The 11949-nt window shown below is 35.7% G+C and overlaps 1 protein-coding gene across 6 annotated transcripts in view; it reads right to left on the reverse strand.

Moving 5' to 3' along the window:
* The window catches only part of PALS2 (protein associated with LIN7 2, MAGUK p55 family member), a 147613-nt gene that overhangs the window by 76835 nt on the left and 58829 nt on the right, over positions 1-11949 (reverse strand). For 3 of the 6 annotated variants that reach the window (XM_006162403.3, XM_027765928.1, XM_006162406.3), the window contains one exon: positions 5401-5522. In XM_006162403.3, the coding sequence (XP_006162465.1) occupies positions 5401-5522 (122 nt within the window). The remainder of the gene's footprint in view (positions 1-5400; positions 5523-11949) is intronic. The other 3 variants (XM_006162404.3, XM_014593225.2, XM_027765929.1) reach the window with 1 other exon arrangement.

Here is an 11949-nt window from a genome sequence, read left to right on the forward strand (position 1 = left end):
CTTTCCCTGTGGTAATTCAGCAGTGTGGACAACCCCTGGTCACTCCCTAAATTGGGCTCTGGGACTGTGAGGGGTATAGAATGTGGTAAAATTCAGTTGTCCAAGGTGTAAATGGGACTGCTGAGGGCTTCTTGCTTATTCTTTTTCCAGAACAAGAAGTCCCTTCTAGTTCCTAGTTGATCTTGACTGGGGCGATAGGGTAGGAGATGCTGAGTGTTTTGCTCCCCTCTCTACAAAACCTGCCTGAGTCTCTGTGCATTGTGGTATCTCTACCACAGCCACAATGCACTTCAACACTCTCCCTTGAAGATAGCAATGAATATCAGCTGCTTATTCTTTGTTTGGTCCTTTTATCTTGAGAGGGAAGTACGTTAAGCACTTCTAGCAGCCACCTTGTTGAAGTTTTTACAAAAGAAAATTCTTTGAACCTGAAGCATTTTGCAAGTCAGGCTACTGGAATCCTCCCAATGAGTATGTCAACAATCTTCTGTGAAGTGGGTTAGAACAGTCATTTCACATCCACATTGTAACTCTGGGACAAGAAAGGTCCAGGATGGACCACGTTAAGGACCAGGCTCTCAGCCGCCCATGGTTGGAGGGCTGATCATGCTTTCACCATCTACCAGCTAAATCCCCCGAGAGCTCTCTCCATCCCTTTATATCCTACTATCCACCTTTCAAAACCCTAGAAACTAGTGATTTTTAACCTTGTCTCTATTGTTCTTGGTTTTTCAAGGATGTCACATAATTGGAGTCATACAGTGTAACCTTTTCAGTTTGGCTTCTTTCACTTAGCAATATGCAATTAAGATTCTTATATATATTCTTGTATATATTATCTTGTATATATTAAGATTCTTACATATATTATACTTTCACATGCTATGCATGTGTTTTGTTTTGCTTTGTTTTTAGTAGATGTCCTTCATCATGTTGAGGTAGTTTCCTTCTATCCTAGATTTGCTGAATTTTAATCAGAAATGTATGTCCAATTTTGTAAAATGTTTTTCCTGCAACTATTAACACAAATGGGTTTTCATATGATGTCTGTTAAAAAGGTAATTTATAGCCGTTAGTTTTGAAATGTTAAGGCAATCTTGTATTTTTGCTTTAGACAAAACTTAGTAATGAGGTATTACCCTTTTGTATATTGCTATACTTCTTTTGCCAATATTTTCTTAAGGATTTCAAGTCTATATTCACTAGGTATACTACTCTGTATTCTTTCCCTGAAACATTCTTGGCTCTGTTTTTGATATTCAGGGTAATACTACAATAGCTTCACTTTGTTCTTAGTATTTTTTATCTTTGCAATGTCTTTTGGATTTTATGTCCTCTTTTTCACTCTTGATACTGGTCATTAGTACCTAGCTGGAGGTATATCAATTTTACTGATATATTAAAATTTGTATTTATTGTCTTTAATTTTGTCTTTTTCATGCCTATGCTTATTGTTTACTTTTTTCTGCTTATCTTGGGTTAATTTGCTATTTGTTTTTTCTTTTCTTTTTTCTTTCAGGTTTTTTGCCATAAGATGTGTGTGCCTATCAGACAGAGAGACAGAGACAGAGAGAGAGAAAGTGAGAAATCACTTCCCAAGAGGAATGGCCACACCATAATCTCTTCTCTTCCATTCTCCTCTTAGGATTTTGGGCTCACAAACACACATACCCAGTGTGACTTTTCAAGCCTATGGGTCTAGGGCTTGAACTGTTGTCAGCCATGTGGGAATACAGTGCCTTGACCACACCACCTGCTGGCACTCCATTTTCTATTTTCTTATGACTAATTCTTAGATCATGGACTTAAGATACTGCTCTTTTTAAATATAGACATTTTCCTTCAAGTATTACTTTGCTGCATTCCCCCATGTTCTGATACATATTTCCACTCAGTTCAAAATATTTTCAATGTTTGTGATTTCTTTCTTGACTCATGTTTATTTAGAAACATGTTATTAAATTTACAGATATTTGGAAATTTTTCAAATAACTTTGTGGTTAATTTTTAGTTTACTTCTGCTGTGATCTGCACTAGTCTCTGAGGTCAGTCTCCTACAACGCACTGGATGTAAATTTTGTCCTTTGTAAGCTGTGGAAACTGTTGGGTCTACTGTTTTCCCATGGATCTTTCTTTGGACTCTGAGGTTTACTTTCCTTACATGCAGGTCAATACTCAGCCAAAGAATTAAGAGTGTCCTTCTGCACATCTCCATTTTTGTCTCTAGTTTCATTTTGGAGATCTTCTAGAGATTTCCCCACATCTTTCTGTGTTCAACTTCCTCCTCTTTGATGTTTTGCCTATATATCCCAGTCGCCCTCATCTCCTAGGATTCCAAGCTATATATCAAGACTTCAGTGTTCTGTGTTTTATCTTCTGCAGTACATCCTAGAGACTATCTCTGGATAGTTTCATAGTACCACCTCATTTGTTTCCTTTGTCTCAGGGATCACACTCCTGTGTCTGAGGATAGCTTTTTTCCCCCTTTAGTTTGGGTTTGTTTAGTTGTTTCTGGGGTGAGTGTAATTCCAGAGTATGTTTACTCCCTTATGGCTTGGGTAAAATACATTCATTCTTATCATTTTACTTTTGGTAGTTCATCTAGAGATTCTAATATGCATTCCTGACATTTTATACTCTACCTTAAGCCATTACTTTTATCACTTCTTAAAGAATGAGAGTCTTTCAACTATTCGACTCAGTAAGTTTCTCCCTCCTTTTGGAATATTATCTTCACACATTTTATTTACATATGTGTTATAAATGTCACACATTATCATTATTATATCTTAAAATCTGTGTTATATTCCATTTGTCACTCTGTCAAAATAACTTCCTCTTACATTTCATGTAGAATAAAGAAAGATCAATCTTTGTATTTTGTCTGGGAAAATATTTTCCTTTCTTTTTAAAAAGAATTAATTAATTTATTACTTCCATGAACAAATGACAGAAACAGAAAGAAGGGGGAGCGGAGAAGAGGAAGAGAGAAAAGGAGGGTAAGACACCATCCCTGATAAGGTTTCAAGGCCATGATCTACACCCAGCCTTTAGTCAGCCCTGAATAACAGGCACACGTGTGTCTGCTGGACTCATGGAGGTTTCTGGACATGAACTAGGAACCTTTCCATGTGAGAGAGCCTTGAAGAGGATCACATTTTACCACTGCACCATCATCTGGCCCCTATTTTGCTTTCGTTTCTGATGTTGCTTTCACTTGAGAGGGTTTTTGAGGTTGGTAGTGTTTCCCTTTAAGCATTTTAAAAAATCTAAATCCACTCTGTTACAGCTTCCATAGTTTCTGTTTTATTGTTTCCTATCTTATTGTTTCCCCTTAAATGTAATGTATCTTTATTTCCTCTGGTTGCTTTACAAACTTTCAGTTTGTCTTTGATTTTTCAGGAGTTTGACTACAATGTTCTTAGGTATGTTTTTCTATGTATTTCTCCTTCCAAAGAAATCACTTGGCTCCTTTAATATATCAGTTGACATTACTCATTTGTTTTAAAAATTCTTGGTGACTGTATTTTCAACTATTTCTTCTTCCTTCACCCCTCTTCCTAGGATATTAATTATATGCATATTAGACGTCTGGAGTATGTCTTACATATTCTGTTCTTTTTTTTTCCTTTTCATTATTTTTTCTCTATCAATTTCAGTTTAGATGTTTTCTACTGACCTGTTTTCAAATTCAATAACTGCCTATCAGTTTAGATGTTTTCTACTGACCTGTTTTCAAATTCAATAACTGCCTATTTAGCTATATCTAGTCTTCTACTAAACTCATCATATAAGCTAATTCTCGATACTGTATTTCTCAGTGCTACAATGTCCATTAAATTACTTTTGATTCATGTGTTCAAGTAATAGTTTATATTTTTATTTTTTTCCTTTCTATTCTTCTATTAAAAAATGTAATGTCATTTTTAAATCCATTATAAACTCTAAAAAGACTGTCTATGCAAGTACCTCTGCAGTTTTTCTAAGGATTATTAGTCAAAATGTTTATGCCTCCCTGCACATCTAGCAATGTATGCCTCTTCCCCCATCCCCCCGGCTGTACTAAGAGTGCTGGCCGGATGTGACTATGTCTTTCTTAGAAGCAGAAGTCTTCCCTTACTCCTGGGATTTCTTTACCTACATAGCATGAGTATTGAACTATCATTGCTTTTATTTACTGAGAATCTGCTTATTTTATTTGTTGATAACAACAGACAAGATGATCTTCTGAAAGGTATCAGTGGCCCCAGAAAACAATACATTTTTACCTGCTAAAGTTCTTTCTCTTTCTTTTGAAAGATTTTTGCTACTAGGGCACATGCACTTGCCAGAGAGACAGAGAAACAGAAAATGAGAAATCACCACCCAGGGAGGATGGCCTTGCTGCAATCCCCTCTCCTCCATTCTCCCCTCAAGATTTTGGGCACGCACACACACATACATTCAGCCTGGGTTTCAAGCCACCTGGTCTGGGACACAGACCACAGGTGATCACATGGGAGTCCAATGTTTAACCACTACACCACTTGCTGCCTCCCCTCTCCACTAGAGTTCTTTAGACTAAACACCCATACATCTGTGTTGTAGGAGACAGAGAAAAGAAAATTGTGTAAAAGGTATGTTTTTTTTCAGAAGTCTTAGCAGAAAACAAGTTATATAGTGTGGCTAATAAAGGGTTACAGAAGAGGGTGAAATCAACATTTTAGGAAAGCAAAAGGAATGACAAGATGGCTAATAAAGGTCAGAGAAGGGTGTGGCTTAGATTCTTAAAACTCTAGAATCATTTGGGATAGTAGGGTTATGAAGTACGTAATACACTAAGCTTCAGCCGTGTTTATATGAATGATTATAGAGAAAGAGTATATGTGAAATAAAACTGTGCTCAAAAAGTGGTTGTAAGAGTGTATTTATGAATGAGTTAAAAGAGATTACCCTGGGGTTGACTATGGAAACACTTAAAATACTAGGGTTATGTAAGAAAAGATAGTATTTCAAAAAAGTACTAGAAAAAACAAGCCAAGAACTTAAATAGAAACAAGTACATGTGTCATGTAAAAGAAGAAAATCAGTACCTTGAAAATGGAGGCAGGACCAGGATCTTTATTATAAGTCCCATTATTATACATTATTATACAGCTGTGCATTATGAGTTCTCTCAACCTTAAAGGTATTAGGCTCAAACTAAGAGTTATTCCAACCTATATTTTAAGTCAGAAGAGAAAAGGCAAAAGCAGCCTAATTTTCTATGCACTGAGACTGCATTATGTGATTAGAGTTATTACTATGTGTTAACTAAGCCTAAGGTATATCAACCACATTCTAAGATAATCATATCTGAAAAGACTTCTGTAAAAACAATTTTCAAAATAATTTAGTAATCTTATGAATAAACCAATATACCTTAGCAAGTGATTTTACAATAGGATTCTCCATAATCCCCTTGAGGAAAATTAGGTCTATTTCTTCTGCTCCTGTAGATGAGGGCAGCTCCGTAAGGTTTTCCAAAACTTGCTGCATTGCTGCTGAGATAAAAGCAACATAAAAAAAAACAACAACAAAAAGCAACTTAACTTCAAGGCCACTGTAGAGTAAGACTATAAATAATGCAAATAAAAAGACAGTAGCAACACTCTTTTAAAATTATGTTTAAACAACTTATTGTTAAATAGTTTGAGTTTCAAGTTGACTTCCCATGAATTAAGAGCAGGATATATTTTTATATGTAATTTGGTCTTTATCAGAGTACCCTATATAAGCTTACAACTTTAAACCTGCTTTAAGTTATGTTTAATTATTTTACATTTAAAAACATTACTCAAGAAGAAATATAAACTCTGAATAGACTTTGAAATAGTAAAAAGACGGAACTAGTAATCAAAAACTTCCCATAATAACAGAACCAGACTTAACTGGTGAATTCCTTTACATATTTAAGGAATTTAAAATATTACATATATCATACTCCCCGCCGCAAAAAGAAGAGAAGGGCACACTTCCCAACTCATTTTGTGCCCAATCGCCCTGATACTAAACCCAATTAAAAGAAAATTAAAGATAATATCCTTTATAAATATAGAAATCTTTAATCATCTAAGAATAGAAACCAAAGTATATCTCAAAAGACAAAGAAAAAACATCTGGCAATATTTAAAATGCTTTCATCATAGAAACACTGATCAAACTTGAAGTAGAGGGAAATTCCTTAACCTGATAAAGGACAACCGTGAAAAACATCATACTTAGTGAAGAAAGACTAGATGTTTTCCTCATAAAGTCAGGAATAAGACAAGGAAATCCACTCTTGCTATTTCTATTCAACTTTGTACTACAGGTTCTAGCAAAGACAGTTAGGCAAAAATAAATAAATAAATAAATAGCACCCAAATTGGATATGAGTAAGTATAACTAACTCTACTTGTAGATACAATCTTATACATGGAAAATACTAATTCACAAAAAATATAATAGAGTAAAAGAGTTCACCAAGACTTTAGGGAGCAAGGTCAATCTACAAAAATCAGATGCATTTCTATACACTACGAACATGTAATCCACAAATGAAATTAAGAAAATAATTTCTTTCACAAGCAGTACCAAAAACAATAAAATATTGAGGAAAAAAAAGAGAAATGCGTAATTTATGCACTGAAACAATAAAACATAATGGAAAGAATGAAAAAGATCAAAATAAATGAAAAGACATCCCATGCTCATGTACTGGAAGACTTAATACTGTTAAGATGGCAACATTCCCAAAATTGATCTACAGATTTAATGCAATCCCTACCAAAACCTTAGCTGCCTTTCCCCATCCCAGAAACTAAGAAGCTGATCCTAAAATTCATATGAAAACCCCAGGGACTCAGAATAATCAAAACAATACTCAAAGACAAGAACAAAATTGGAAAACTTGCATTTATTTTAAAAACTTACTAAAAAGCTAATCACAATTGTGTCATATCAGCATATAGACAGACATATAAGAGTCCAGAAATAAACCCATAAATTTATGATAACTGATTTTCCATGAGTGGCAATAATAATTTGGGACCAGCAGATGGCATAATGGTTACATCACTGGACTCCCACATAGTTGACTGCAGTTGGAGTCCTGGACCTGGTGGCTTAAAACTCATACCAGGTATGTGTGCGTGTAAGCCCAAGATTCCAAGAGGAGAATGGAGAAGGGACTGTGACGTGGCCATCTCCCCTGGGGAGTGATTTCTCCGTTTCTGTCTCTCTGTCTCTTTGGCAAGTGCTCGCACCTTATAGTAAAAGTCTAAAAACAACAGCGACAATAACAACAAAAATAGAGGGGCAGGATAATTTAATAAAAGTAAGAATAGTATTTTCAACAATTTGTGCTGTGACAAATGGATATGAACATGTAAGAGAATAAAGCTAGACACCTCCCACATTCAATATAATACTTTTGTTTTTAAAGGTTTTTGCCATAGGGTACATGTGCTCACCAGAGACACAGTGGGAAGGGAGAAATCACTCCCTGGGTGGATGGCCATGCCACAGTCCCTTATCTTCCATTCTCCTCTTGGGCATGCACACACAAGCACCCAGGATGATTTTCAAGCCATCAGGTCTGAGACTTGAACTGCAGTTGGTCATGTGGGAATCCAGCACCTTAATCACTATCCCTGCCACCTGCTGGCCCCCATACTCTTAATTAGGACTAATTTCATTAGTTTTGTCTCCTTTTGATGCCTTTTTAGAATAAATCTACTAATACGTCAGTTGCTTGTTTATTTTTAATTTACTTATAGAGTATGTGCACTCTCTAAAGAGACAGAGAGAAAGAGAGAGAAGGAGAGAGAGAGAGAATCAGAAAGTATCCCCCAAGGTGGTGGCCACACTGCAATCCCTTTTCCTCCATTCTCTTCTCAGGGTTTTAGGCCTCAAGTACACATGACTGGTATTTTTTGTCCAGCCATCAGGCCCAGGTCTCAAACCATGCAGTGAGCCATGTGGAATATAGCTGTCTTAACTACCATACCATTGACTGGCCCTGGTCATTTGTTTTTAATATTTAACTTTATTTTTATTAAAATAAAACAAAAACATTGTCAAAAATCAGATTGTACTACGGAACGGCTTATAATGAAGTACGACAGTTGTCATAGTTTGGATGTCTCCCCTCAAACTCACGTGTTGGGACTTGACTATTGAATAAATGTAATTTGTTAAGTGAAAACATCATCCCTTCATTGTATCCTAGGGTGGGGCCTCTGGATGTGATAAGGCCATCAGGGAGGGGCTTCCAAGATTGAGTTCCTGTGATGTTTATAATGGGAGGAAATGAGACTATAACAAAGCAGAGTAACTCATGGATGGAGACCATACTCCACTCTGCTAAAAGTTCGACCTTCCATTTCTGTGATGCATTTAGACATTCCAGCCACCAGAGTCATGGGTTTTGCAAGTAAATCACTATTTCTATTTTTAGATCACCCAGTGTCAATTATTCATTAGCAATTCAAAAATGGACTAAGACAACTGTTCAATGTTACTCATTTTTATCCCAAAGTATCCCATCTCCCAGAAGAAACTACTGTGATTTGTTAGTCTTTATTTTAATCAGATCTGTTAATAGTTTTTTTTTCCTTTCTAGATAATGTGCTAATATTACTACTTTTTTGATTTACTCATTTTGAATATCATCTGTTTTCTGTTAGAATTTTAAGTTTTTACTTTCCTTAAACCTAGACTCTAAATTCCTTAAGTAAATCAATAATGCTTTTAAGTTGTTTTTATTTATTTAGTTTTTTTTTTCTTTTTTTTTTTTTTCTTTTTCCAGTTTTTGCTGTAAGGCATGTGTGCTCACCAGAAATAGAAAAGAAAGGGAGAGTGAGAAATTACCTCCCTCTCCAGAGGGGATGGCCATGTTACAATCCCTTCTCTACTCTCCTCTCTGGATTTTGGGCACAAACACACAAGCACCCTGTGTGATTTTTTAAGCCACAGTGTCCTGGACATATACCATGAAATTGGACATGTGGGATCCAGTCACTTTAACCTCCAGGCCACCTGCTGGCACCAACAGTGTTTTTCATTTGAACTCTAAAACGTTTTCTTCAAATGTTCCAGCAAACACTGCACATTTCTACCAGTGATTTTTTAAAAAAATGCTCAAGTTGCTTTTCTAATACTCTACCAGATCTATTCTCTGACTCTTAAGCCTGAGAGTTTCCGAAAGTGTTATGCTCTTGTACATTAATAGAGACAAATTAATCTCTGACTCAGTATTTGTATATGACTGACAATTTTGAACGTAAAAAGGTGATCAGGACCACAATGTGCACAAGAAGAAGGAAAACTTGAACAAAGATGAAGAAAGAAGACACAAGGAAATAAAGAATATAAACAGAACCTACTTTACAGTTTTTCTTAAGATCCAAAGTTAAAGTGGTTAAGTTATGTGGGCAGGAACAATCAAATCCATTTTTTTAAAATCCTATGAAGTAGTTATCATTATCCCATCTTTTCTTTTTTTCTTGGAGAGATTTTTTTTTGCTATAGGGTGTGTGCACTCGCCAGAAAGACAGAAAGACAGAGAGACAGAAAGCAAGAAATCACCCCCCAGGAGGGATAGCCATGCCGCAATCCCTTCTCCTCCACTCTACTCTCAGGATCCTAGGCAAGCACACGCATGCGCCTGGCCTGAGTTTAAGCCACTGGGTCTGGACCTTGAACCCTGGTCTACTACGTGGGAGTCCAGCCAACACAGCCATTACGCTAACTACTGATTCCTCAAATCCATTTTTATAAGTATTTTTTTCCCCTGTGGTTATAAGTATAGGTAACTATATATCTCATAATTACTTATTTTTCTTTCCTTTGACATTCACCATGTCTTTGTTTTACTTTTATTATGGAAAATTTCAAATACATACAAAAGAAAAGATAATAAAATAAGCCCAACAATTACCAGCTACAATAATCCCCAACTCATGGCCAATCTTGTTTCACTCCCCTATATACTTTCTACTTTATATAAGTTTAAAGCAAACCTCAGATATCATATTTCAGTATTCAGTATCCCCCTTACCCATGGAGGATATATTTCAATATCCCAGTGGATACCTGAAGCCATAGATAGTGCTGAAATCTGCATGTATACTACATTTCCTCAATCTAAACCAGCTAAGTAACTAATGGGCAGGCAGCAAATACAGAGTGGATATTTTGGGCAAAGGGATGCTTTACTCCCTTAATGAGACAGAGTGAAGTTTTATCATGTCACTCAAATTCATGCAATTTAAAATTTATGAATTTTTTCCTGGAATTTTCTAATTAATATTTTCTGATGATGGTTGTACTGGAATTGTGGAAAGCAAAACTGTGATTAAAAAAGAACTATTTATCTGTCTAAAAGATAAACATATAAACCTATATTTTTAAATAATGTAAACAAAATACTGTTGGCACAACTAACACATTAAAAATAATTCCTTAAAGTTATCAAAGATCTAGTCAATGTTCAAATTTCCAGATCTGAATGTATATTTCTGCTTAATTTGCTACAGGGTGTGTGCTATCACCAGCGAGAGAGAGCACACACTCCCCATGGGGGATGGTTGTATCACAATTCCTTTTCCTCTATTTCTCCTTTCTGGATTTTTGGGCCTGAATGTACATGTGCCTGATGTTTCCCAAGCTGTCAGGTCTGGGACTTGAACTACTCAGTCGAACATATGGGATTCATCTGCTTTGACCACCACATCTCTGACTGTCCCCTATACTGAACTTTTTAAAAAATGTATCTTTTATATTGGCTCTTGTGGTACTTAATTGAGTGAGCAGAAAAAGTAATAGACTGTGAAATAAATCCTTGGCTATTTTGAAGATCTTCCTCCATCATTACAGGTTCTTAATTATGCAGAATTTAATTAAAAAAAAAACACACAATAAATTTGCCAATATCACATGAACTGGAAAGGGAATTTTGAATATCACAGAGCTGCCAATCATTCTCAATCTAAGTTTTTCATTTGATGGATTTTCACTCAAAATATAATACATAGTTCTTTTTAACTATATTATCTAAAAGCATATGAAAGGATAAACAAGAGGAAATGTGAGAAAATTGCAACAAAGAACGCCTAATATAAATTTACTAAAAGAGCTATTCTGTAGAATCTCCAACTGATAGACAATGAAGCCTGAGCTATTATCTTCTTAGAGAAATCTCTCTTGTTGTTTCTTTGTTTAAAAATAAAAAGAGCTTTTTTTTTTTTTTGGAGGGTTTTTTGCTATAGGCACATGCGCTCACCAGAAAGAGAGACAGAAAGTGAGAAATTACCCCCCACCCAGGGGAGATAGCCACACCGCAATCCCTTCTCCTCCATTCTTCTCTTGGGATCTTGGGCATGCACGCACACGCACCTGGTGTGAGTTTAAGCCACCGGGTCTGGGACTCGAACCGTAGTCGACTACATGGGAGTCCAGCAACATAGCCATTATGCCAACTGCTGGTCCCAATAGCTCTTTTTTTGTCACACTAAACTTCCTTCTTTCTCAAATTTCAAATACTTTCATGATTTAGAAATGGCCAAAAAGTTATGAGAGAAAACCCTACAAAATATTCAAATATAAAATAAACCTATAATAATCATTCAGACATAGATAAGCACAAGATAATTACATAAAAGCTTAATAGATGAAATAGGAAACTCTCTGTAGTAGGAGCCTTGAAAAGTTGGGAAAGGAGCCACAGAAGCAAAGTAGAGTCCCCAGTTTACTCAGAGATTCTAAGAAGATACGTTCAAAATTCAAAACTCAGAAGGTAAGTTAACTGTAAGTTCCACTCCTTCCCCATAATCATTAGAGGACAGACTCTTTAATTAAAACTTAGATTCAGTGAAATATAAATTGATTCATATGTGAGCTAGGGAAAATTAACATTTAATATAGACCTTTCAAATAAAAATATGAAGA

Source organism: Tupaia chinensis, unplaced genomic scaffold (assembly GCF_000334495.1).
Source record: "Tupaia chinensis unplaced genomic scaffold, TupChi_1.0 Scaffold139943_1, whole genome shotgun sequence".
Classification (NCBI taxonomy): Eukaryota; Metazoa; Chordata; class Mammalia; order Scandentia; family Tupaiidae; genus Tupaia; species Tupaia belangeri.